Source organism: Melozone crissalis, unplaced genomic scaffold (assembly GCF_028551555.1).
Source record: "Melozone crissalis strain CALT ecotype California unplaced genomic scaffold, PUWL_Pcris_2 ptg000006l_1, whole genome shotgun sequence".
Taxonomy (NCBI): Eukaryota; Metazoa; Chordata; class Aves; order Passeriformes; family Passerellidae; genus Melozone; species Melozone crissalis.
In genome coordinates this window covers 10,471,770-10,498,467 of record NW_026535784.1, presented here as the reverse complement: position 1 = coordinate 10,498,467, position 26,698 = coordinate 10,471,770, and the positions used below count along the sequence as shown (strand labels likewise).

General features: G+C 38.9%; 1 protein-coding gene across 3 annotated transcripts in view; it reads right to left on the bottom strand.

The window, feature by feature from the left end:
- SLC2A9 (solute carrier family 2 member 9) overlaps positions 1-26,698 on the bottom strand; it is a 78,519-nt gene that overhangs the window by 39,951 nt on the left and 11,870 nt on the right. For all 3 annotated transcript variants that reach the window (XM_054295715.1, XM_054295714.1, XM_054295717.1), the window contains 3 exons: positions 24,213-24,337; positions 22,319-22,464; positions 7,529-7,661 (listed from right to left, as the gene is read on the bottom strand). In XM_054295715.1, the coding sequence (XP_054151690.1) occupies positions 7,529-7,661; positions 22,319-22,464; positions 24,213-24,337 (404 nt within the window). The remainder of the gene's footprint in view (positions 1-7,528; positions 7,662-22,318; positions 22,465-24,212; positions 24,338-26,698) is intronic.

Below are 26,698 nucleotides of genomic sequence, written 5' to 3'. Positions count from 1 at the left end.
CTAGAAATAATTACCCAGAGCAGTTCAAGACTTTATATTTATCAATGCTGGAGTCATGGGAACAAATTTATATGGCCAATGTAAGGAAGCAACCAACCTCATCTCCCCAGAAACACACCACACCATTTTGTATTGCACACTGATATCTTCCTGAAATATCCCTCCACTAATAATACAGGCTTTACACCTCCCACCTCCTTCAAGACAGAGATACCTCCAACTGGATGTGATGTGTCTCCACCAACCTTGTTTGACAGATGCTGTCTATGCAGTCATAGATACTTTTGTCTCAATCTAATGAACACACCCCAGGGGCTGGCATTTTAAGAGATGTTTAAAATGCTCATCATCTCAGAGTCACTGCAGAGAAACAATGACATTACAAACACCCCTGCAACAAGGCTTTGCGACCCAGTAGGATGCTAACATTCAAAACAATCCTTTACACAGCAGGTCACTTGAAATTGTCATTTTTATTAAATGAATAAGTTCATTTAGTTCACCTAAGAGCAAAACCATTTTTTCTTATCCACAGCTTTGCATAACACTGCCTATAAACAAGTGACCACATATTTTGGTATGTTTAACACACCTTTGGATCATAAAAATCACTTAGATGGTCAAGAAAACTAGAGATGCTGACCAGTCATGGTTAATACATCCAGAATTTATTTAGATTTTGAAGTTAAAAAATTTTATCTTTACCCAGGTGAAAAGGGCAATTTGTGGCACTTCATTGCTGTGATGGATAAGACACACAAATGAACTGGTGACCTCCCAGAGCATCCCTCTCTGATACTTTGCTGAATGCACAAGGCTGCACATTCTGCCTTCTCCTGGTCTGGCAGTGGAGGGAGCTAACTTGAGCTCTGGGCCAAGCTTTTCTGAGGCACACAGCACTTCTAATGCGTTTTAATGGGCCCCACCTGATTCTGCTTAACAGCGATGATGATTTTTTTAAGGCATGAATGACCTCTGGGTGTTAAATCAATTCATAACATTCATATATTCTGATAACCAGTTTCTCTCTTGTGAGACGAGAGGTCAGAATTTTTAAATCTCCCAGTAAAAGCAATTTCACTTATCTTTTCACACAGGCTGTACAATCAGAAATGAATGAAAAAATTGAGACCTCAGAACTAAAATTAAGCTGCTCAGGTTTGTCCTTGGTTTTTGCCCAATTTTTAATAAATAACACTCATTGTAACAAGTGTGATCTATTTAAAGACAGTGATAAGACTTGTAAAATTAGAACAATGTGTGTCTACAGTGTGTTTAAGTCAATGTCTCATACTGAAATTACACTTTCCTCAGTACTATTAGAATGTTGATCGAGAAAAATTCAAGTAAAGATGAGAACAACCAGACATATATCACCATAGTCTTCCACGAAAGGATTCTCTCAGATTTTTAAGCATCTGGTGTAAATTAGGTCAGTGCACAGTCTTCTTTATTTTTCCCGTTCTTAAAATATTCATCATTACTTTAGGTCACACAAGTCAAAAACATAGGTGCAATCAAGTAAAAAGATAGCAATCTGTCTTTTTTGCACAAGAGAGTTTGCTGTATTTCTAGAAGGACAAGGAACTAAAAAACTGCAATTACCAAAATTGTCAAGTACAAGGCAGGAAAAACATAGACACCCGACTTCTTTTCTTTCCTTCACGGCATTAAGTAAAAAGATATAAATGCCACTAGGCAATGGTGATGGATATTAAAATTACCAACAAGTCAAGAAATACTAAGAAATTACTATGCTATCCATGCACAGTTTTGAATAGGCATCACCCAACCTTCTTGGAAAAACATTTTCCTGCTACTCAACATCTTTAATTTTCTTCCATTACCAGCTTTTCAGTACCATAAGAATCACAATTTTATATATAAATAACGTGGAAAGAAATTCTGCATTAGCAGAGAGCAAGGGAAACTCAAAAGTCTCTCAATGTGTGATGTTCAATTTATTAGTTTTACAGTCTAAACCCTGGCATTGCTGGCACTGAGAAGCACAGAAGTCGTTCCTCTCCTCGCTGCAATGACTCATTTCCCTCCGTGACTGGCTGCCTCTCTCTGTAGGGAAGCTTTATTTTCATGTAACACTTAAAACATCTAAGGAGTTGCAGCTCTAGAAACTTTTAAAAATTTCCAGATTCCTATTTAATTCTTTTGGATCAGAAGGTTTTAGAAGCTCAGCCTCCAAAAGCTGGAATACTGCCTTCATAAAATAGGAAAAGAACTGGATGGTTCCAGTCAAAGGGAAAGAAGTCAGGAAGCCCTTCCATTTACTCCACCGGTTTTTATTCATCTCACCTAAGTGAAGGTGAAGCACCTGAAAAAGGTTCAAATATCTGGAAAAAAAGTCAGTTGGTACCATCTCTAAAACAAATCAGGCCTTTAAATTAACTGAAGAGGGGCACTCAACATCTCAGCAACATAGGGAATTACTAATTCTTTTTCCACTATAGTACTTCCAGGACTTGGCAAAGAAAGCAGTTATTATCAACAGAATTAGCATGTGAATTTTGAGAAGAAATTTTAAAAGATCAAAATGCTATTGAGTGGTTTACAGTATAAAGCCAGCACCAGGCAAAGGGAGACAGAAAAAGAGAAGTAGTCAAATTCTGTTTGGGCTTATTCTTTGAAAATAAATGGAAAAAAAACACTAAAATAAGCTGCTGGAATATTATTGTTATCTGTTTCCCATGGACACATTCACTTCCCTGATGATCAATTATATTAAATCCAGTGTCACCCTGTCTCACATATCTTTGTCTAAGTTCTGCTTAAACAGCATCTTATTTGGCCACTGTTGAAGATAGATAGTAGAAATTTCCCTGTAATAACTCCACGTTACCACAGAAATAATTCACAACATGAACTAACAGTTATTTCATATAAACTAATGTTATTAGAGTACTGTGTATCCAGAAGAATAACTCGGGTATATCTTCCTATAAGAGATATAAGTATAATCTTCCTAGAAGAGATATAAGTATAATAATGCTATTTAAATCTAGAAAAATATAGATTACCTAATAGCATGCAGCATAGCAGAATTTAAGAGAAAAAATCTCAGAAAATATAACTACAGACAAATTACTTCAGGCTTTTCGCATATGTCACCTCCCTCTTCTTCTAAGTAAAGAATACACAGATCTTTTTTGAATTATTATCCAGTTAAGGATTATATTTTTGCCTGCTTGTATTTGTGGTTTTACACACATCAATAGGCTTGTTCAGGTTCACCTGAAACTAGCCAATATGTACTGGTAAAACAAAACATATACATGCCACACTAAAATAACACAAGAATTGGCAAACAGAGTTGTATTAAAGGTCCAATGACATAATATCCTTTCTAAAAGACAGGAGGCTTAAGAAAAGTTTAAAAACAAATCAGACACACCACAATCACTCCAGCTTTTGGCAGGTAAAAGTCTGAGATGAAGCCATCATCAAAAGCCAGCAAGTGCAGTAGTCATGGCTGTCTCTTCCTTTCCAGTAAGAATAGTTTCTAATCCTTACAGACATACAAAACCCACAGAGAAACAAAAATAAATAATATGTGTGCTTGTTGTCAGTCATAACAACCAATTTAATCACTGGATTTGCAGCCACTTGTTCCTGCTGTTAAAGTTTGGGTTTAACACCTCTCCAGTCCATGTGGGCCCCCTGAAGGGCTTCGTAAAAAATTGGCTGCCTGCTTTTTTAAATCAGGAGTGGCCTTGCTCTTTTGTCACATGAAAAGATATCAACCCCAATCCATCTTTCTGAAAATTTAAATCCATGCTTCTCATTATTCCTATTGCAATGCTTTTTTCATAACCATGGGACTTTTAATGTATGACTGAACATACTGGATGAACAGATTTTGTATGTCACAAACAGATGTTGCTGTGACATTTTATACAAATTGTTTGACCCTTAAGACATAACGATATTTTTTTCTCTGGCAAGCTGGGATACCAGCTGAATTATTGATTTACATGACCTGCTACTGTGGCTGCATAGAAAATGCAAGATTCCTCCCTGTAAGAGTGCACTTCAAAAAAGACACCTCAACTCTCCAACTGCAAGTATTAATAACCCATGTTTTTAGTTGTAACAAATGTTCCATTTTATCACTACTACTTATTTTATTTATTTTACATCGTTGTGATACTCACAGATCAGGGGTGCACTTGGCATGCAACTAATAGACAGCCAGTGTGAAATCCCTGTCTTAACTGTCCTAGAACTTGGATGGTAAACTGATGTAACTACAGCAGCAAGTTTTTCTTTTTCTTCCTGTTTCTATCCCTGTCACTTTTCATTTCCACAATCTCCTTCCAAAGTCCTTCTCTTCAACCACTTGAATATCCATTTCTCTTCTGCTGTCTGGCCTTGATTGAGAAGGATCACACCAGTTAAATGCTAGGCAATTTCTTATCAAATGAGAAGAATATTAGTTATGGGACCTGGGAGAGGAGCTGGGGTGGTTCTGCCCTTGCTTCATTACCAGATTTTTGTTCTTGAGCAAAGCAGGTTTACAGATTATGCTGCTGTTCCAGTGGACAGTTCCCTCCCCAAAACACATGGATCAGTTCTCCCATGCTCAGCAGTGAGAGACAGGAATATGAGAGATAGTTCAGATCCTTTGGGTCTCAGGGAGTAGGATATAGGTTGGTGACATGCAGGAAGATGAGCCAAGCTCATCTGTCAGTGCTGCTTTTGGCGGCAGAGAGCAGCAGGTCAGACACGACGCCCGTGTGTCGGCTCAGCCGCGCACCGCGCACACGGCTGGAAAGGGGAAAGCAGGGCACTGGGTAAAGCCCGGCTAATGGGGCTCAGGGGACCTCACTCATCTGAGGCATCGCTGCCCCTGTGCCCCAAAGAATAGTTTCTCTCACGGTGCTGTGGCTTAGGCTTGCACATGATGCCTCTCTAACCCTCCACCCTCATCCCTTTGTTTTTTCATTGTTCAGACATCACGTTTTGGTCCTTCCCCTTCTCTCATCTCTTATTTGCCCCTTAAAGATATCTGCCACAAAAGAGGTTGACACCACTCGTATTTTGGTAGGTAAAGGCTTGTTGCCTCCTGAGACAGAGAAGAAAAGGGGGGGATGAAAACAGGGGCAAAACTTCGTGGAAACTCAATGACCTAAATTATCTCACTGGATTTTATTGCTCTATAACAATTAGGAAGATTAATGTTGTCGGCTCCATTTTAGGAGCTTTGACATACATGCATACTTTGGAGTATTTCATAAAGACTAACATAGTCATCAGCTTTAAATACAGCAGACCTTTTGCAAATAATAGTTTTATATTTCTCTGACAAGGTATAATCCACAGTGAAATATATATTTGCATGAATAGCCTTGATCCATTAAGGGAAAGAAAAAGGATTTAGTCAGTAGAAAGAGTTGCAATTTTCCAATATTAATATGCAGATTTAAGCTAAGAGGCAAATAATTTAAAAGCATTACTGTAGTCATCATTAAAATGAAGAATTCTGCTTTGTCATTATATGACTTACAAGCAGAAGGGCATTTTAATAAATCACAACTCCTCCAGTCTTCTTAATACTTAGACTTTTCCTCCCCCATTTCTGCTGATAATGTGAATATCCAGATGATTTGTCTCGATTGTTGATTCACTCTCCTATTTTTTGAATTCCACTGTAGACCACAGTCAAAATGAGTTACACTGTGTATTACAACATATCTCAGAATTGAGTCTTTTCTTATAGAATTAATAAAATCCAAAAGCATATATTCATATGCAGTTACTTTGAAAAGCTTTTTATATCAGCTGTCTCTTTTTTCTCTGAGTATCTAAATTTATAGTCCTTAGGGTGGCTCATGAAAGCCATCTTCTTTTAATCAGTAAACCAATGGCTAAAGCTCATTTCCCCAGGCAACTGCTCTCCTCATGCTTTCTACTCCAGAACCTACCTCCAATGCCTCTGGATTAAATTTCAAATTATTTTCAGAACACGTATGCTGAAAACATCCCAGAGTGCAGTTGGCACATTACCAAGCAACAGTAAATGGTGTGAATTTCAAGGCAGGTGGTGTTATTTTACTGCCATGCTTTCTAATTTTTCAACTCTACCTATGAGAGGTCCAGTTTCACTGTCAGTGCTGAGGTCCCCAGGTACTGTAGCAGGATTTTCAATGGTTCCTCATAGCAAGTGTAACATTACGCAATTGCATTGCAGATGCAGAGCCTTTGCCAGCCATAGCTCCGGAAATCTATCTACAGTTTTATCAGGCAGAAACGAGCCAGTTTAAACTTGGCACCCAAAAGCCAAATTTCTTTCCTGCCCAGCCATGGTGCTGCAGAAGTTTCCACCTAACAGCCAACCTGAGCCAGGTCCTGCTCTGAGCACCACTGGCAGGGCAGCCCTTTCCTTGGAAAAGCTGCTCTCTGCCTCCTCAAAACTCTGCTGACTCCTTAAGAACACTTTCCAAAACCTTGTTGCTTTTGTGCTCTTTTTTTTTTTTTTTTTAAGCATTGAACTCTATGTCTGAGGCTCCAACCTTTATAGAATTCTTCATTCAACACCAAATTGAGACAACATGGGAGTCTCTTCATCAGTATGCTATTGCTTTTTCAGAGGGCTCTTCAGAATAAAAAAGGCCAATTGTTAGTTTCAAAGTAAAAGAAACTAGATGGAGTTGCATTAATTTCATGCTAAAAGGTTATTAAACTTATATTTCAGGTGTTGATACACACTTTACAAGTTTTTGCAAGCAACTAGTTCATGACTGAAAATGTTAAGGGTCATATTCAAACAAAGTCTTTAAGAATAATTTGTAAAGCACTTATATTTGGTATTTTGGTATTATAATCAGACTCCTTTTTTATAGACTCCTGTTTTTCATATGTTGTTATAATAAGCTAAACCAAACTTTTTAACATTCTCTCACCTCTATTGGGACCCTAGTAAATTTACTGGGGTGGGGAATGCAGCAACTGTGATCACGCAAGCAAATAGTTTTATACATGGAACCTGAATAAGGACAAAATATTCTGTGTCTGCAAAGCTGAAACAATATGGAAGCACTGGAATTTTTCAGTCAAACAGATGTATGGGGTTTTTATTAGATCAACAAAGGCTATTGAATTACAGAACACAGCAACTACTGGGGGGAAAAAAGCAGCAACAGAATCTGTGTTTTTATTAGACAAAGTGCAAAGACTGTAGATAAGGGAGAGCCATGATGACTGAAACCACCTTTTACTTTCAAATGAACCCTGCACAGAGCGGCTGGCACACAACAGCAGGATGATTTGGTTAGTTCTGTATCACTGTATGTGTAATGTTATATAAGTTACCTTGCTGGAGAATTTAATTTATAAAAACTTCAAAGCTACAGCTATATTTACGCATACAGAGACAAATGAAAAAGTGAGGAAAATTATTGTCAAGAGATTCTCTCCTATGAGGATATTCTGCTTCTAGTGTGGTACCAGAATCATGTGTCTCCAGCCTGAATCCCAACAATAAACACCCTTTGCTGCAAAAAGGAACATATCCTACCTTTTTCCGCCTTGCTCCTGTTATGCTTTTCGAGTAGGAGGTACCGAGGGCTTTCGGGAAGAAAAGGCAGAATCACAACTTGTATCAATGATGGAACAATGATGGCTCCAAACAAGAAAGGCCACCGAGATTCCTGCAAATGGATGCAAACAGGAGTCAGTAATACTCTCCCAAATTGACACTTGGAAGAAAAATATCTTTGATAGGAAACACTGTAATTTTTCATCATTCAAAGTACTGTGTCCACCACCAGAATGACGTGTTCCTCCTAAGCTCAGTAAGTGGTTTGAGCACTTCCCTCTCAAATCACTTTACTCAAGGGCCAAGTCCCCAAAGCACTTTCCATTGTCAGTTTTTATTTTCCATTCTTTCATTTCAGCAAAGCCTAAAGTATGTTCTGCATGGTATGGGATGTAATCCATGTCTCAAACCTGAAACAGGGCCCAAGATAACAAACTGAATAAATCCCAGAAATAGTCGGTGGGGTATCTCCTAATCAAACTTTTCACCTGTCCTTTTAGGTGAGAGAAGTGTTTTTAAAAAATTCTCCTGGGATGGGAAAACAACTTGAGAAAGTGTTTTTTCCAACAATTTAAAGCTTGAGGCAATTGGTCATCCTAAGAGCCTGCATTACCATGAAGGCTTCAAGACCCTATTTCTTAATTCCTTTTTTCTCTTTTTTTTTCCACTTGAGTGGAAAACTTTCTGTAATGTAGATGGACCAAAAGTGGTGAATATTGTTTATGGACAAACAAGCATGGATCTTATTTTAAAAACTAGAAAACTAAGGTTCTGTCTTTAAAACCAGTCAATAATTATATAATCAAGTGGGTACTGCTTTGTAAAGGATAACTTGGGAAAACAGGCAATAAAACTTGTCACCTTCATTCCATATCTGCCTGGAATAATTTCCTGCAATATAAACATCTTTGCTATGTACCATATAAAAAAATTATAGGGTGTTATAATTTTTGACAGTACCTCCAGATAAAAATGTTACTCTTGATCAGCCCATCATATTTTCTGAAGGTTTTTTCCCACCATGTCAAGGACACTTCTTAAAGGAAAAAAAAGTATTTTTTCTATACTGTTATTATCAGCATTCTTCCCTCCTACCTATGGAGATTTCCGTGGAATAAACTTACACTCCTTTTAAAGTCTCCTATAGTGTATAGGAGACTTTCTATGTTGGTCACATTTATCTCAAATAACTCTTTTTGAAAGCATTATTTTGAAAAACTTATGAACAAGACTCTGAACTTATCCTCCACAAAAAATAGAAAACTGCTACTATAATGAAAAGCCCTTTATTTTTGCCATATAACACTCTGAGTTTCCTTTATTTCCTCTGTTAAAGATTTCTGTTATACTTCTTATCATGCTAACTTCTAAAACCTTAAGGTAAACTCATAAATACTCAGAAATGCTCATAAATATGCTCCCACTTGCCATTTTGGCATGAATTGATCAGAAAGTCACTGAAGCCAGTGGAAACTTCTCCATCCATTTCAAAATATTTCATGCCTATTCAACATTTTGGAGCGTGTGCTCTACTTGCTTTTCTCCTCATTTACATTATACAATCTTAACTCCTTCCTTCCAGTACAGAAAAGAAATAGTAGGAGTAATATAAGCTTAAAGGATCATCAAAATTGCTGGAAATCAGGTTGAACTAGAACCTCTAAAGAGAACTAAGAGAAGCAGGCAAAAGGAGGGTTTCATAACCCCTTTAAGAAGGAATAGAATAGGACATATAGAGGGACAGTGCTCAGAAGCAGTAATAAGCTAAAGGCAAAAGACAGAGTAGGTGACTGAGAAGACACTTAAAGCACTTTACCTCAATTGTCAGCAGTAAGAAGAAGCACACAGGCACTGCTGGGGAAAATGAAAACAACTACATCCCATTTTATTTCAGGAAAAATTTAAAAGAGCATGAAATGTTTTAATTACAGGGGACCTGATTTCATCACCTGCTCAGAATTGGTACGAATGACATGTCAAGATGGTAAAATTTTCATTTTAAACTGTCACATTATGGATATTTGCTTAGGCTGGAGCATGAAAAACCTGGCTTTGATGTATTTACAAAAGACAGTTAAACAGTAGAGCAAGTTTGACAACCACAGGCTCATTCAAAGGTTGATGGAATAAAGTGCAAAGCTGCAGAGACAGAAGATTGGGTGGAAGGGAGGGAGATAAAGTATGGCATGGATTTATCAGCTGCAAATGAAACAAGATTATGGTGCACTGAAATGCAGTAAAGAAAATGTTGCCATGTCAGAAAATCATCAGCTAAAATGCAGAAGATGGAACTTATTGTAACCATCAAAAGGTGGAAAAGAAAGTGGCATGGAGAAATGTCAACAGGCACTGCTGACAGCTGAACTACCCCTATCAAATTCAATAATCTATTTAAGCACCAGTGCCATTTAGTATTCTCAGCAATTAGGAAGATTTTGATGAAATGTGAAGACACTCTCAACCCAGACCAGGTAAACAATATACACATAAGTATATTTTAAAGGGAGAACAGAATTGTTAATAAGGCCATGCAACAGAGGTTGGGAAGAAGTGCTGTAGTGCCCTGGACATGGGCACCCATGGGCCAATTAAATATCCCAGTACGAGATGAGTAACAGGAGTAAAGGAAACATGCAACTGTGACAGGCTTCACTCTCTTTGTTTCCCTCTAAATAATTTCACAGAAACAAAGAAACAGAATGGGTTGGAAGGGACCTCTAAGATCACCTTGTTCCAGTACCCTGCATGGGCAGGGACACCTTCTACTATCCCAGATTCCTCAGAAACCCATCCAGCTTGGCCTTGAACACTTCCAGGGCTGGAGCATCCACAGTTTCTCTGGGCAGCCTAGTCCAGTGTCTCACCACTCTCATAGTGAAGGATTTCTTCCTAGCACCTGTGCTAAACCTCTCCTCTTTTAGTTTAATAAATAGATTTAGTTATTTTTATCTATTTATTTTAAAAGCATAGTCTGGACATATCTGGACATATAATCTGGACAATCTCCCATTTCCAACTCAGCCACTACTCCTCACTCAGGTTCCTCATTTGCTCTCTGCCCGGAGTTTGGGTTTCTGTGCTGTGGAGATCCCCATGTCCTACTGAGCATCCTGACCCCAGCTGCTCCCAGGTAGGCTTCCCCCATCCTGTCTCCTGTCCAAGAGACAGGAATGAGTGAGCCAAGGGAAATGCTCACACCCCAGACAGCTTCTCCTAGGCTCAGGCTGGACATGGGGTAGCACAGGGCACTCCCCAGCCCTGCTCTGCATCCCTGTGCAGCCACCATGCTGCCTCACAGCACTGTCAAGGGCTTGGCTACCTCTAATGCTTGAAATGAGCAGGAGATGGTATCAAAATAAATACTCTTTTCCCCTTTTTAGCACTCAGTGCACAGGATGATCTGTGATCTCAGTGAGCAAGTCTATTTACCAGTCACTATTAAATAATCACCATTTAAGTATTTATTCTGGAATTAATTCCTTGGGGATGGGGTTGTGATGAATTTACTACAGTGCTGAACAACTTATAAACAGAAATGACCTTTTTGTATAATGTTCTTCTGTAAAATGACATATTTTACCCATTTTGTATGTGGGGAACAAAGACAAAAGCCTCTGGCATCCAATGCAAGATACTGAAAATATCCAGGAAATAGTGATTTGGTAGTCTCTTCTTTTTCATTTTCTATAGAAAACAGGAACACTTTTAAAATTTTAATTTTGCCAAATATAATCACACACAGAGACAGAAATAATTACATCTAGTCTAATTTTTAGATGCCCTGGAGCATCTTGCCTCAGCCTCCTGCTGCAGCTACAGGAGGATGCAGGTCTCTGTGATATTCTGTGCCACACCTGCCAGTGTCACAGGGACACCTAAGGTACCATAGGGCATCATGATGAAACTGTCTGCTCATATTCAAGCAATTCAATTTCGTCCTTTCTTGTACAGACTTGGCACAAAAATTGGATATCAGAAATATTCCATTTGCCCCACAAAAAAAAAAAAAAAATTGTATCCTTGCTCAGAACAGACTGGGAAAATTTACTTAGGCATGCAAAGCCCAGAATACTGCACAAGTTCAGCCTTTCTCTGTTAATCTGCTACCACACCACATAAAACACTCCTAAAAGTAAAGGACAACCACGCTGGCCTGGGGCCAAGGACTGAAAAAGCACTGAGATGGAACTAATATCTTAGCTTTAGAACTAACTTTTCTTCCTTTAGTCAAGGGTATGGCACAGTGGTGATGATAATGTGGCAGCTGAGAAAAGAGAACTTCTGCATCTCAGGCTTCAGAGCAGCTGCTCAAGTATAAGGTGCAAAACAACTGCCTTCCTCTTCCCTTCCTTGCACCACTCCAAACACTGCTCTGCAATCTCCTCTGGCTGCAGGGGATGTTAATCTCACAGTTATAGCCCTACTGGACACAATTTTCTCTTTGCATGACCCTTTCTGTTACCCAATTTGTCAAAGTATATTTCAATAACAGTTAAAAATTGCTTACCTTCCTGTTTAAAACAGAGGCAACTCAGACAATATGTGTATTTCACCTCTGTTCTGTAGCCAGATGTTTATTTTTACAGGTCCCTACTATAGCTATAACTCTGACAAGAAGATTACTCAGGTATCAGTATCTTCCCAGGTAATAATCTGTACAGAAAATCACAGACTCAAGGCTGTAGAAGTCTGATATAAAATTCACAGAAATCAGCAGGAGATTTTTGTTACTGAGTAAATGGCCTTTGGATAAGAACTTAAAACAGCTTTGAAAGTGTCTGGTGTCTGAGTACCATGATTTTCTCTTCACTAAATGGCATGTTAGATCATGGAAGTATTGAGAGGGAGAATTAAAGTATCTGTTGCAAGTTCCCCAGATGTTTTTTTGTCCAGCTTTTTATTGGAGTAACAGCTAACTTTTCACTGCACACTTATATGGCATAATTTGTCTCCATTTATTCATCTCCAAGAAAAGCATAAATTTCAGAGAAAAAGCAATGGGAAATGGGGAGCTTTCACATGGGATTATTATCAGCAGCCAGCATATATATTTGAGCTTATTTAGGAAGAAATATTAGAGGTATGCTGGAGCTAGACAAAATTTCTGACAGATCTTCCTTTCAGTGATGCATTTAGACTCAGGTTAGCATCCATAAATAACAAAATATAAAAATAGTAAATTAAAATAATTGAGTAGGATAAGACTCAGCTTTTTAAACATGAGAAGATACAATAATTCTGATGCCCTTGGGTACCTCAGACGTCCCTGTGGGACTGGCAGATGCAGCACATAGAAATCCAGAGACCTGAATCCTTTTGGGACTGTAGTGGGAGATGAAGAGAAGTGCTCCAGGGCATCTAGAAATTGCGTTGGATGCAAATGTTTTTTTTAATTGATTATATTTTGCCAAAGTGAAGTTATGAAAGTTAGACTAAGGTATATTAAGGTTAAGAGAAAAACAAACATAAAAGCACCCAAAACACATGTGCTGTTTTAAAAACAATGGAAATTATTGAATACTTCATCTTAACATTTTTTTACTGACAAAAAAAATTTGGTTTGGATTTTAAAAAATCAAAACCAAATTAATTTTAACTTAACATTTACTTCAAGTTTAAAAAAATCCCTCAAAATACTAATCAATAATATACCTCCCATTTTTTTTCTTTTGCCAGTAGTTTCAAAAGCAAAGGCACTCAAGAGTAGAAAACACATCCTCCTACTCAATATGATGACTGCATACTATCCTACAGTGTTTGACCAATCTACCATGGCATTAATACCCAATTTGTAGAGGATAAATTTACATATTAGGACATGAATTTGCAATAATAGATAGTTTTACAATGTATAATAGAAACTAAAACTGAAATGTTAATCTTGAAGGTTAAGAACCTTCAAAAATGTTTAAGTGGTGATTATCTCCCCAGTGTGTGAAACACACTTGGAAGGAAGTCACCGGTGAAAATGATTTAGATTTATTGCTTAATAACAGATTTGTAAGTATTATCAAATACTCAAGCACTAAGGAAACAGGAAAATCTGAAATATTCATCTGCTCCTAAACATTTGAAGCAGAGTCCAACTTACACAAGGTAAGATGTGTTTTTTAGACAGACACTATTTGTTATTAGGTCAGCTACAATAGGTGAAAAAACTCACCTTTTTAAGTCTGATCAAGTAGCAGAATGTCATATTTTAAATATCAGTATAAACAATGATCTAAGTTTAGTTACATAGGTTAACTATGTTTCAGTGGATATGGAGAAAATTATAAACAACTGCTGTCAGTCTCCCTGGTGTTTTGATGTCTTTCTTTCCTTTACATCTTTTGAAGGATATCTTTCCAGGAAAGCTTGTCTACTGCTTTTCCAACTGACCTAATTAAGCAGGGAACAGCTACATAGAAATCTTCTCAAGAGTCAGGTGAGCACTGTTTCACTGTCTATAAGCAGCAGTCCTCACTGATGATAAACTCTCATCGCAACATTAGATGCTCTGTAATTAAGAATTTTGTTCATTGTAGAGTATAAATTATATATCTATCTCCATAGTGCTCTTATTTCCATAACCACATTTCTACTTTCAGACAACTCCTCTCTTGTAAGATGTTCTCCTTCCCAAATGCAAAACTGCAACATTTCAATATTACAAATGGCCCATCAGCCATATGTTGTTACAACTTTGGGAATTGAAGCCTCACAGCACAACTTTAATGGACTGAAACTCATTTGCAAACATGAAGACACACAGCTGTTTTCCCATGCATTACTTAATGAGTTCTGTACAGAAAAGGGATGAATAAATACTGTTGTGTCTGTCTCAGGGAACCAATAAAAAGTTGATTTATAATCTCCAGTAAGTACATAATCTCAGTTGATCCACAATAGATATAAACAAAGCACCTCACTTAATGTCTCCATTAGAAATTTATCAACTCTACCACGTTCCCCCAGCAGGGCAGGTATGACAGAGTAGACCTCTTCCCATGGGTCCTACTGAACTGAGAATATGCAACAACCCAGAGGGTCCTGGCAGCATTTCTGCACTTCTATCAGACCCACCAAGGCTGTGCCTGGTGCCTGCACAGCATCTTCCCTTGTCTGGATCAATCAACCCTTGAGTGAGGTGACCTTCATGTCCCAGATCAGCAACTCACAGCTTGTATTGAAGTGCTTGTGCCTTGATAAAAGACTTGGAAATTGCTTCAGCAGTAACAAACCTCATGCCTTATGTGCTACTGTGAAAAGAGGATGGAAACGTCCCATGGCTAGAAAAAGAAAAGAACTGAGAATATTTGAAAAAGGATTTCCATCTTCAAAATCACTGCCTCAAGCAATTCTTAATTGGTGTGTCTGGTAGCAGTTTTCAGAAAGTGCAGGCAGACATCAAACACCTGCTGAAATTAGTGACTATCTGAATGAGCACTGAAATATTTTTGTCCTTCCTTCCTTCCTTCCTTCCTTCCTTCCTTCCTTCCTTCCTTCCTTCCTTCCTTCCTTCCTTCCTTCCTTCCTTCCTTCCTTCCTTCCTTCCTCCCTCCCTCCCTCCCTCCTTCCCTCCTTCCCCCCCTCCTTCCCTCCTTCCCCATCCTTCCACCACTCCCTTCCTCCCTCCCCTCCTTGCTTCCTTCCCTCCTCACTTCCTTTCTCCCTTCCTGAAATTCCTTCCTTCCTGAAATTTCTTTCTTTGTAAGGGTATTTCTGTGAGTTATTCTTAGCATTATCATCCCCTTAAAGGATTTAAGCAGCCACTTATAAGCACCAATGTGTCTCCTGCATCCTTAGCAGCAGTTTTAGAACACTCTTCAGGGAAGGCTTTAGCTCTTCATTCAGAGTTTTGCATTTTACTACATGAATATAAGGCAGTTTTGCTTCGGTATTTTTAAGAAATACTGTACAAGCTCAGCAGTCCAGTGAATTAATAGGCACCAGGGTAACTTGGAGTCGCCTTTTGCAAGCCTGGCTCAACAGCAGAAAGGTTCCCAGGAGTACTATGAGACCACCTCCTCCTTGCTCTAAACTTATACAAATCCTGACCAAAAACCCCCACAACTGGGAACCAGAGCTGATGAGGAAAATTCCTGTTATTTATCCCAAGTCCTACACTCACCTTTGCTCTTAGGAACTCATTAAGAACAAGCAATTCATATACTCAAATAGACTCCACAAAGCAGCATGTTTCTACAGATACAAACAGCTCCACCATCATCCAGGTCATTATTGAAGATACTGAACAGGACTGGAACTCTGGGCCACACTACTAATTACTGGCTTCCAATTTTGACTTTGCTTAAGTTCACTAGACTTTCAGAATATAACTAGGCAGAGTAAAGATGTTATGGGATTTTTTTATTCTAGCCAGATGTTTGAAATTATTACAAAGAGGACACTTTAGGATTTCAAGTGATGCTGGAAAATGCTAAACTGGTGGAGGCATTTGTCCTACTCTAATGGAAAGTACAAACGCCTTTTTATATTCTGTAGACAGCATAAGGCATAAGCTGCTTTAATTTCCAACACTGCATGAAGCTGCAAGAGTTCACCTGTCTCTCTTTGCCACAAGAGCTCTCTGTTCTATACTCTGAAATTCTCACTTGTATTTTAAAGAATATCATCTTTAACTATAGTCACTATCATGGCTCAAGGAGAAGATAAACACACAGAACAAAAGAGCTCATTGAAAAATACTCAGAAAGTGGTTGATTCATACTTTGTGTTATCATGCTAATGTGCCAGATTCATTTCAAGAGCATCTCCAGCAGACCATTTGCCATTAGTGTCCACCTGCAAGCTACAGGTCCCTAGAGCAATTTGGAATTGCTTTCTCTATTCATCTATAATTCACTGACAGTTTTTAAGGAATCCTTGAATCTGAGTCTAGAGTCTTAGGAAGAAGGATCAGTTAAAAAAAAAAGAAAATAAAAGAAAAAAAAAAGCAAAATCATGTTGAAAATGAAGCTTTGACAAGTAAAAATCAAAGCTTATTTTCAGAACAGCCTTCAACTGCACAGGCTGTACAACCTATTCCATCACTGTCTGTTTTTGTGCAAGTGAAGGAGTACTTTTAAAAGACCTTGGTAGAGCAAAATGTAACACTCCTATATAAACTTTCCTAAATACACAGTTATCTGTTGCATCAAATACATCATTTTAAGAAGTCTGGTAAAGAAAATGAGAGTGTAACCCAGCATCTACAGAAGTTTTTAGTTTTATCACAACTACTCCTCAGCCAGGCTCACTTGTCTAAAAATCTAACTGGAAAGGGACTTATCACAAAGATGCTTCCTTACTGACATATTGTACAGTGTCTGTCCTTTTCCAGATTTAGCTCAATTTGCTGCAGAAATTGATATTGATACTTATATCAGTAGCAGAATTTCTTTGCTAAAATAATGAATTATGAGGAGGACAATTTGGCCAGCGTCATTGTGTATCACAAACCTATTTCTGGCTAAATACCTTTTTAACAACAGGTATTCTCTAGCCAAATATGCATTAAAGCTGCTAAAAATCCTGAAAAAAGTTTAATTAGACTAATTAATATGTCTTCTCTGACAAAGATAGCATCCAATTCATAAAGTTTGTAACTCTAACCATATACACAAGATTTTTGCAATAAATTCCAAGTGCTTTTAAAGAAAGATTGAGAAGAGTCTAGAAAAGACAGCATGTCATTTCAGAATAAATTCTAAACCTTCTCTGGCACACTTTGTTCCTGATGCACTCACGCTTTGAGTGTTTCCCCAGCATGGGGTTACCCACAAGAGCTGTCTAACCCCGATTTTTCTCCTCAAGAAGCCACTTTCCAAATCTGATCATTGTTGCTCACTCCTGTACCTTGTACTGCTTGATTACACTCTTAAAACAGAATGACGAATGACTAAACCTATTCTACTTGCAACATTCAAGAGATGGATACATCAGGATCTTTACCTTGTTGGTTTTGTTTTGTTTTTGTTTTTGTTTTTTTTGCCTTGAAACACTAACACATCATATGGGTTCATTCAGGAAGTGCTCCCCTGATAAGTCTTAGCAGGCAAGCCAAGCAAAGTTTTTAGGGAAACAGGCTATCCACTAGGAAACAATGCAACCATGATGTAGTCAGGCAAGCTCCTGCCTGCATGACCTAGAAACACTTCAAGTTTTTAAAGTAGAGCTAGTGAAGTAAACAGACAAAAACCAAATTCTATTTGTCCATTGGTGTACCAATGGGAAGAGCAGCTGTTCAGTCAGAGAAGCAGCCAGAGCTGGCCAGGCACTGGAGCCAGCTCCAGGGAAAACAGCTGCAGCTTGGCAAAGCCTGGTACGCCAAGAGCAGGAAAAGGGGCTCAAAGCTGAGGTCTGAGGAAAGCATGGCATGGCAAAGGCAACTATTTCAGCTTTACCTGTCCTGAATCAATATATACACTGTGAAACATTTTTTTTCTCTCTGATATTGATGCACAGATGAAAGAGATACTGAAGAACAATGTATGTTGAAAATAAGAATACTGTGACTACTGAAAATGTATTCAGAAACAAAATCCTCTATAATTTAGGGAAAGGTTAAAGCCCACCTTCATTAAACAACATGAAGCCATAGAAAAGACAATCAGACAGTTTACAATGTTTAGGAGATGTTACCATGCTAAGGAAAACCTGTGGAGCAGGACATTCCCTGCAGGAGGAACTAGATGAGTTAGCCAGAGTGATACCTAAAGTTACATGGAATGTGTCAGAATCAGGCCAGACAATATTTCCCCAAGACAGTAAGTGTAAATTTGAACTTTCAAAACTGAAGCTGACAGTGTGCTGGCCTTTGCTTTGCAAGAGCAATCTGTCAGGAAAAATAGGCTGGGTGATTCAATTGCAGAATCACAGAAACAGAGAGAACAGAAATACCTGAAGGGCAGTGTTTGAAGACGTGACTGGTCTAAGATAGTTTGTCCTTATCTTATTATCTGTTTTTTTCCTTCAGTCAGATATATGGAAAGCTGCACATGCTGTACAACCAAAATTGGCCTGAATTAAATAATCCTGTAGCCAGCAGCAATAATTCAGTGCCCACATTACAGCAGATAACATCCTTGCACACCCGTGGGCCTGCACCAAGTTGTCACCTACAGATGCCGTGGCTTCCTCAAGAGTTAAGGACTCTGGCTTACAGAACACAAGATGCCAGCAGGTGAAAAGAAGCACACAGCTTGTTGAGGTGCTGGGGAGAAGCAGGTCACCAGCACATGAAGTCATCGTGCTCTGTACTCTGATCACCAGCCCCCTTTACCATGGTGCAATTTCCCAAGCCTCAGGATTTCCCAGACCTATAAGAATCAGAATTGTGAATAAGAAGCATAGCTGCAATTTGTTGGATGGGAGGCAATTAGGACTGTGAAAAGCAAGTAAGATTATTAAGTCACTGCAGCAGAGGACTGCTATCACAACTGGAACTTTTCTCACATAATCACACTTGGTAAGCACTGCATACTGAAGAAACACATTCTAAAATTAGTACCTTTGGAGGAAAACACAATGAAATTCTATCTAACCAGAATCAAAAATATTGCCTGTATTTAGGTATTACAGTCTTTATTAGATTGTAAATTTTTTGTTCCATTTGCTCTTTTATACTATAATTTAAAAATTGGACATAGTCATGTTTGTCTAGTTCACGCCAATATGGCAGGACACAGAAAAGAATTAAATTGTATTTAATTTGCATTAAAAATTGCATTTCTGCAATACTTCAGACAAAATATTCCCAGGAAAACCAGTAAATATTTAATATAATTCTTGTTTTTATAAAGTATTATTTCATCTGGGTTAGCTGTATAATCTTGTTCTCCTAGGTTTGAATTTAAACCAGGAACTATTGGAGACAACAGCTTACAGGGTGAGAAAGAGATTAAAGAGCTTGTGTTACTAGAGGAGGTGAAGTTTAATCTGAAACACAAAGATCACAAGTGATAGGGGGAGGAGAGAGGAAGCACACTGTAGAAGGGGGTGAAAAAAAAAAAGAAAAGTACTAAGGAATAAATAACAGTTGATCAAAAGAATTATGTGAATAAGTTGACAGAACTGGCATGAGAAGGTATTAGAAGGAAAGGAGAAGATTGCCAATCTTCAGCACTTTCAATAGAAAGCTTGGGAAAACTGAAGGAATGGGAAACAGCCAACCAGCCTTGAGCCAGTAACCCAGCCAGAGCTGACACTGCCCCTCAGCACTGCACCTGGGGCCGCCCACATCCCTCCTGCTGCACCTTGACCAGTCTTGACGAAAGAAAGATTGCTAAAAAATCAGTTTAGGGCTCCTTAACATACTCGATACAAAAAGCAGTAAGGACTTTTGAATTGCCTCAAGTAATACTCATTGCTTTAGAGCTATTTTTATCACAATTTCATATTTAAAGAAACACTTTTGCATTTGATAACAGAGGAAATCATCACTTAGGTTGTTAATAAGTGCTTGTTAACACTATGCCCCACAGCCAACATAAACACTTTCCTTTTCTGCAGAGAGACTTCTACAGAAACACTTAAGGCAACAACCTCATGTAATTCACATAAATGCATCAAGCTCCAATTTAAAATTTTAATTTTCTGCTCAAGTTACTTCAGCCGGGAGTCTGTTCCAAACATCACTCTGACAAATTTGAGCGTGCAATTATTCACACAATATTTATTTAAAAAAATCATTCTTGTAGCCATATTGTCTTTGAGATTAGGCCACTCTATTCCTTGTTCCTTGTGTTAACAAGGTGCAGTCAGTTCCTGTCCCTTCCCTCTGCTGACTTGACCACACAAGCAATATTGCTGTCACCTCCTCTTACAAGAAGGACCTCAGCCATGCTGACAGCCATTCGTATGTCCATCCCTTTTCCAAAGATTCTCTTCCAGCAAGACTCTCATCTCTGTTTTTGTCCCTCCTTTCTTCAAAACCATCGATGCTTAGATACAATGGTTAACAACCTCTTAGATATCTGCTCAATTTACAAGTAATAGACATGACAGATCTCAGCAGAAACCTTATGAAACTATGACAGAAGACTAGTTTTTGTAAGTCGTATTATTTACAACAAATTCTGATAAGAAACAAACAACTACAGAGCAGCAAAATTAAAACCAACTCCCACTGAAGGAGTTTCAATGGGAACCCCAGAAATCTAAGGAAAAAAAATCCTGGTTTGACTGAAACCAAGAGGAATGAAAAGAAAAAACCCCACCCACATACCCAACTAGAATATTCAAGCTGCCTCCAATAAATTGGTTGGAAATATTGTGATCCACATCGGCCAAAACTTTGCTTCTTTGCTTCAAAACATGCTGATGTTACCCATCTTGAGAAAACGAATTCTGTAGATAAAGCATATTTCTTCCTACTTAATGTCTGTCTTTAATGGTGCGATATTAATTGACTTCACACTAAAGGAATTTGTAGAAACAGAAACACTACCTCCATAATTTGGGAGCAGCAACAACAGTGATGAAAGGAAGCCAAGCAGAGAAATAAAACCAGCAATAATGAGCTGAAATCAAGGAATAAGAATTTTCCCGACACCTCAACTTTAAAAGTGCATGCATGTATCAAAAATCAAAATTAAAAAAATCTCCTGCTACATAAGGGCTGCCATACTCTGATCAATCAAATTGGCCTCTTGACATTTCATACGCTTGTTTGTAATAAACTTGCTCCCAAGCTAATTGAAGGGACATCTGTTGAAGTCACACAATAAAAGCCATTTTAAGTTTTTCCCTAAAATCTATTGCTTTGTATTGGCAGGGAAGAAATCTGTCCTTCAATAAAGAGTAAATTGAATCAAATCATTTGCCTTCAGGAGAGCTGAACAGAATAAAGGGACAGAATAAGAAAGCTGGTCAGGCAAAAATAAAAGTGTTAGGGAGGATGGTATCATGTATTTACAAAGGAGCTGCCTTTGGATGGACGGAGAAGGTAAAGCTCCTCTCACTTTCCAACTCCTTACTACTTTTTCCGGCTGACAGAAGGGATTCTGTGTTCAAGTTTCACTGTGAGAGGATTGCTGTAGACCTTTCCTCCACACTGCCTTGAAGAATCATCTCTGAATGGAAAACCCCTGGTCAGATCAGATGAGCAGCATGGCTCCCTCAATCCTTACCCGTTGTGTGATTCTGTATGTCCAAGTGCCAGCCTGAACAAAACTCGAGTTCATTTATTCAGAGTAATGATGACATCCAGTGGCCACCAAGTTAATCTCAACCTATGACAACAAGACAACCTCTTATCTGAATAGATAATCTTTCCATAGAGGTGTGTGTTAACTCTGCTCTTCCATCACTTAGTCTAAAAGCCGGGCAAGTAAGGATTGCACTACAAGGAATACTATAATCACTAAGCAAGCATCTTCCTATTCAGGTTTTATAATAACTCTAAGCAAGCCTTTTCAGCTCTATCTCACACTGAAAAATTAGAGATCAAAAATATAAAAACTCTTACGCATTTCCATGGTGTCCAAAGGAACTGGAAACTAAAAAAAATAGATGTACATCAAGAAAGGGGGAAAAGGAGATGTGCATACTGACACACACAAGCCACTCAAGCTGTTGAACCTGCTAGCCACATCTACCAAACTTAGCCATGCTTTTAGTATATGCTTGTAGAAGACATGGAGGAAACTACTTTTCAAAGTGCTTCATAACAAAAAAGAAATATTTCTGTTTTCCACTTTTGTGAAGAATCCAGTCACAATATGAAACTATGACACTTAGAGCAAGCTTGTGTTCCTTGATAGAAAAGGTCTGTTAAATACTTACTTGCCCAAATATTTCTGGCAGCCCCAAAACTTGACCAGTGAAAACACCAATGCAAATGAAAATGGCTGTGACCTGACCCAATGAACCGCGGATTTCCTTAGGAGATATTTCACTCAAATACATGGGGAGGGCACTTAATGAAATGCCTATAAAAGAAGAACAAAATCCATATATTAAGTCAAAACATACTATTATGCCAGGTATGCAACAAATTTCTATTGAAAGGAGCCTGAGTGATAATCTGCTCACAAGGGTGGCATAAAAACATGCAAGGAACAGAATTATATCTGTCCATACATAACATGATTCATTTTCCCTGCATGTCTAATTAGTCTCACACCATTTAATAACAATGGGATTGATTATCTTTTACAGATCTACAGCAACGTGTGTAGGCTGCTTTTTGATGTGGAGCACCAAAGGTTACTCAGAGATGAGAATCTCCAGAACAGATTTTATATTTTAAATTTTCTCATCCCAAAGCAAGCAAAATCATGTTAACACAGGTGTGGGTAAGGGAACAAAAGCCCAGTGCATCAGTCAGACAGAGCAGACATTGTCAGATGGAGTATTTTTACTGTAAACAGTATTAGCAGATGTTCCTCTCAATACAGGCTTATTGCTGCAATGAACTCTTCACAATAGGCATAAAATAAGAGTTGGAATGCTGTTTAAAGCCAGGAACAGAACAAACAAATGCATGACCCTGGTCAGTGCAATGGCAATGTTTGCACAGCTCCAGAAGTTTGGTTGCTTGATGGCAATCTGGGATAAAAATTAGCAGAAAACCTTCCTTCTAGCTGCCAGGTTATTCTGGTGATGCAGTGCCTCCATGGTTTACTTTCAAACTGGGAACACCATATTGCTAGGAACAACTGATGAAGTACCAACCTTCCCTAGTCCTGCAGGTATTAACATGGGATCCAACAACTGCTAAGCACAGCAAAAAGCAGTGTTAATAGCAGAATAAACTCTCCTAGTCAAGAAGTTTTCATGGCATGGAAACAAATACACTCTACCATGGCTGGAAAAGGAAAGGTGGGGAAACAACAGCTTTGTTAGCAGTGGTGAGCATCCATCCCAGTGTTTCCTCCAAACATCAGATCCTCCAGCCCTTAGTGTGCCATTTTGTCCCAGTGAAATCAGTGGGGCTACTGCGAGTCCCTGGAACACCTCTTTGATGTAAAGCAAATTCTGGCAGGGGAAGAGGAGACAGTGTGTGCCCAGCACAAGCATTTCAGACATGCAGAGTGTGACCAAAGCTGACCTGCAGTGTGTGCCCAGCACAGGCATATCAGACATGTAGAGTGTGACCAAAGCTGACCTGCAGTGTGTGCACAGCACAGGCATATCAGACATGTAGAGTGTGACCAAAGCTGACCTGCAGTGTGTGCCCAGCACAGGCATTTCAGACATGTAGAGTGTGACCAAAGCTGACCTGCAGTGTGTGCCCAGCACAGGCATTTCAGACATGCAGAGTGTGACCAAAGCTGACCTGCAGTGTGTGCACAGCACAGGCATATCAGACATGTAGAGCAGGACCAAAGCTGACCTGCAGTGTGTGCACAGCACAGGCATTTCAGACATGTAGAGCAGGACCAAAGCTGACCTGCAGTGTGTGCACAGCACAGGCATATCAGACATGTAGAGTGTGACCAAAGCTGACCTGCAGTGTGTGCACAGCACAGGCATTTCAGACATGTAGAGCAGGACCAAAGCTGACCTGCAGTGTGTGCCCAGCACAGGCATTTCAGACATGTAGAGCAGGACCAAAGCTGACCTGCAGTGTGTGCACAGCACAGGCATTTCAGACATGCAGAGTGTGACCAAAGCTGACCTGCAGTGTGTGCACAGCACAGGCATATCAGACATGTAGAGCAGGACCAAAGCTTACCTGCATCCACTCCCATGATGATGCGGCCCAGGATGAGCATTTCAAACGACCCAGCCAGCAAGGACAGGGACATCAGCAGTGCTGCTGCCACTGCAAACACATTATTGAGCACCAATGTGCATTTCCTAAAAGGCAAAGATGGTTTAGGTAGAAACCAGCATCCTGGCAGCTAAATGTAGCTGTATTAGAAGCACACTAAGCTATTATTCTTAAATATCTAGAAATAAAAAGCGCCTAACAAACACTGCCTCTTAGATGGGTGGAGTTCTGAAAAACAGCACTATACCCACGTGGGTACAGTTTCAAACCTATACCACAGTTTAAAAGAAAACATAACATAGGTAACTAAAGAGCTGTACTTCAACAGGACAGCAAGGAGCCAGCTTATGCATCCTAAAACCCAAGTGCCAGGTCTGAGGCTCCGTAAATGAATATAATTAAGCATATTCTGGATAGACATCTGTATGGAGAACCCAAAGAATATACTTCAAATAGCAATAAGCTGATATAACTACAGGCACTTTAATGTGACATACAGTTTTTGACACTTCAAGAACTTCCCAACTGTGACATCACCTGTGTCATTATAATTCATCCCTAAATTCTCAATATTGAAACCATACATTGAGGAAAATTACTTCCTACTTGTAGAGTTAGGAAAAATGTTTGGGTTCATTCAAGTAATAAAAAGGAACACTTTTCTAAAAATTATTGGAATTAATAAAAATACAGGTTTACATACTTCTTCCCCATTTTAAAATTATTTCATTCTATAACAGTTAAATAAAATACTAGGGGTTTTTTTTCAAATAAAAAAATACTCTTTATGGCAAATTATTACTTTGTTAAAAAACATAAACCAAATCACAAAAATGCGTTTCGAAATTTTCAAAACATCTAAACTTTTGATTTGCCAACACCCTAATTCCTTTTAGCTTTCATCTCTCAGAACTTTCTGCTCAAGTTTGAGGGACAAATTAAAAAGGAGTGACCAGGAAAGCTGTCTATCCCTTTCCTGTCCCACCAGTTCTAATTTTTTTCAATGTGTAAGTATCAAGAGGAAATTTCACTCCCATTGAAAAAGTCGCCCAACTTCTCACAACAGACGCATATGTTTTTGAAAGGAGCTATATTTAACACCTGTATTTTTAATCATGTTTCCTGCTTTCTAGTGAGTTTTGAACACTCAATGAATAGCATGGCTTGAAGATAGAAAAATTAGATACAATTCATTTAAAGTCTATACAGCACAACCATCAAACTGATGACTGTAACTGTTTAGAACAGATTTTTCAGGTGGATATACACTCTGAGATGGCTGAAGTGATACAAATAATGACAGAACTGGAAAGAAAATGTTCATTTGGGTCAAACAAGTCTTATTCATCTGAAGATACTGCTTTTTTCTCCTTTAATTTAAATAAAAACTATAAAATACATATTTTTGAGAAAAAGTTGGCCAGCAAACCCTTATACTATGCAGCTGAGAAGAGAAAAGCACAGCCTAACTAAGCATGATAAAAACAAAGACTTTGACAGAATGAAAAGGAAATGAAGAGAACCCTGCATTTAGGGTGTTGCTATGGAAAGCAGTGTCTGTGGCAGGGTTTGGGGACTGTCGGGGCTGCAGGGGTGGCTTCTGTGGGGAGATGGAGCGAGGGTGTAACAAGGCCACTGGAGGAGAGGGTGATCCAGGCCTGAGCAAGGACTGTGGTCCATGGGGACCCACGCTAGGGCACAGGGGAGTGAGGAGCAAGGAATGGCACAGAGGAATTTGTGCACACTGACCCTGAGCCCTTGCACTGCCCCTTCTCTCACCGAAGGCACTGAGTGTGACCAATGGCTGTGGTACCAAGAGCAAGGAGAGGAGCCTGGTGTGATGCTCAGCCTCTCCTTCCTTCTAGAGAGATCCTAGAAGTGACCTAAACAATCCCTTGAGCATATTGGTCTGGGTGTCAGGATAAACAGCAGCAGACTCTCTTTGTTAGAAGAGGAGAATTTAGGTTACAAAGAGTTAAAGCCACATCTGAACTTGAGAATTATGTTTATGTGGATGAAGGTTCCCTTTCAAAAAATTACTTTACATGTCTCTTGAAGTAAATAGGAATCCAGTAATTTGGAATTTATGTTTTTAACCTTATAGCAATATGATTCAAAAGTGTTCTTTTAAAGTCATGCATTATTTTTGACTAGTGCTTTTAATCCCCCTGAGCTCATTATTCTGTGTCAGTGTAAATGGAGCTCGGCTTCATCATAGATACAACCCTCCAACCTACACTTGAGCAATTTAACAGCAAAGTATTTTATTGTTCTGTCAACATTTCACTGTGTGCTCCTCAATTACCATAATGACATGTCAGTCTGGGTTCCTAGACCAGACAAACACTCCGCAGGGTGAGCAGCAAACTCAAGAACCACTCTTTGGTGAGCAGCCTTTATTCACAGCCCCTTCCCATCTCTGCTCCAGCACTCTGTATCTGTAACAG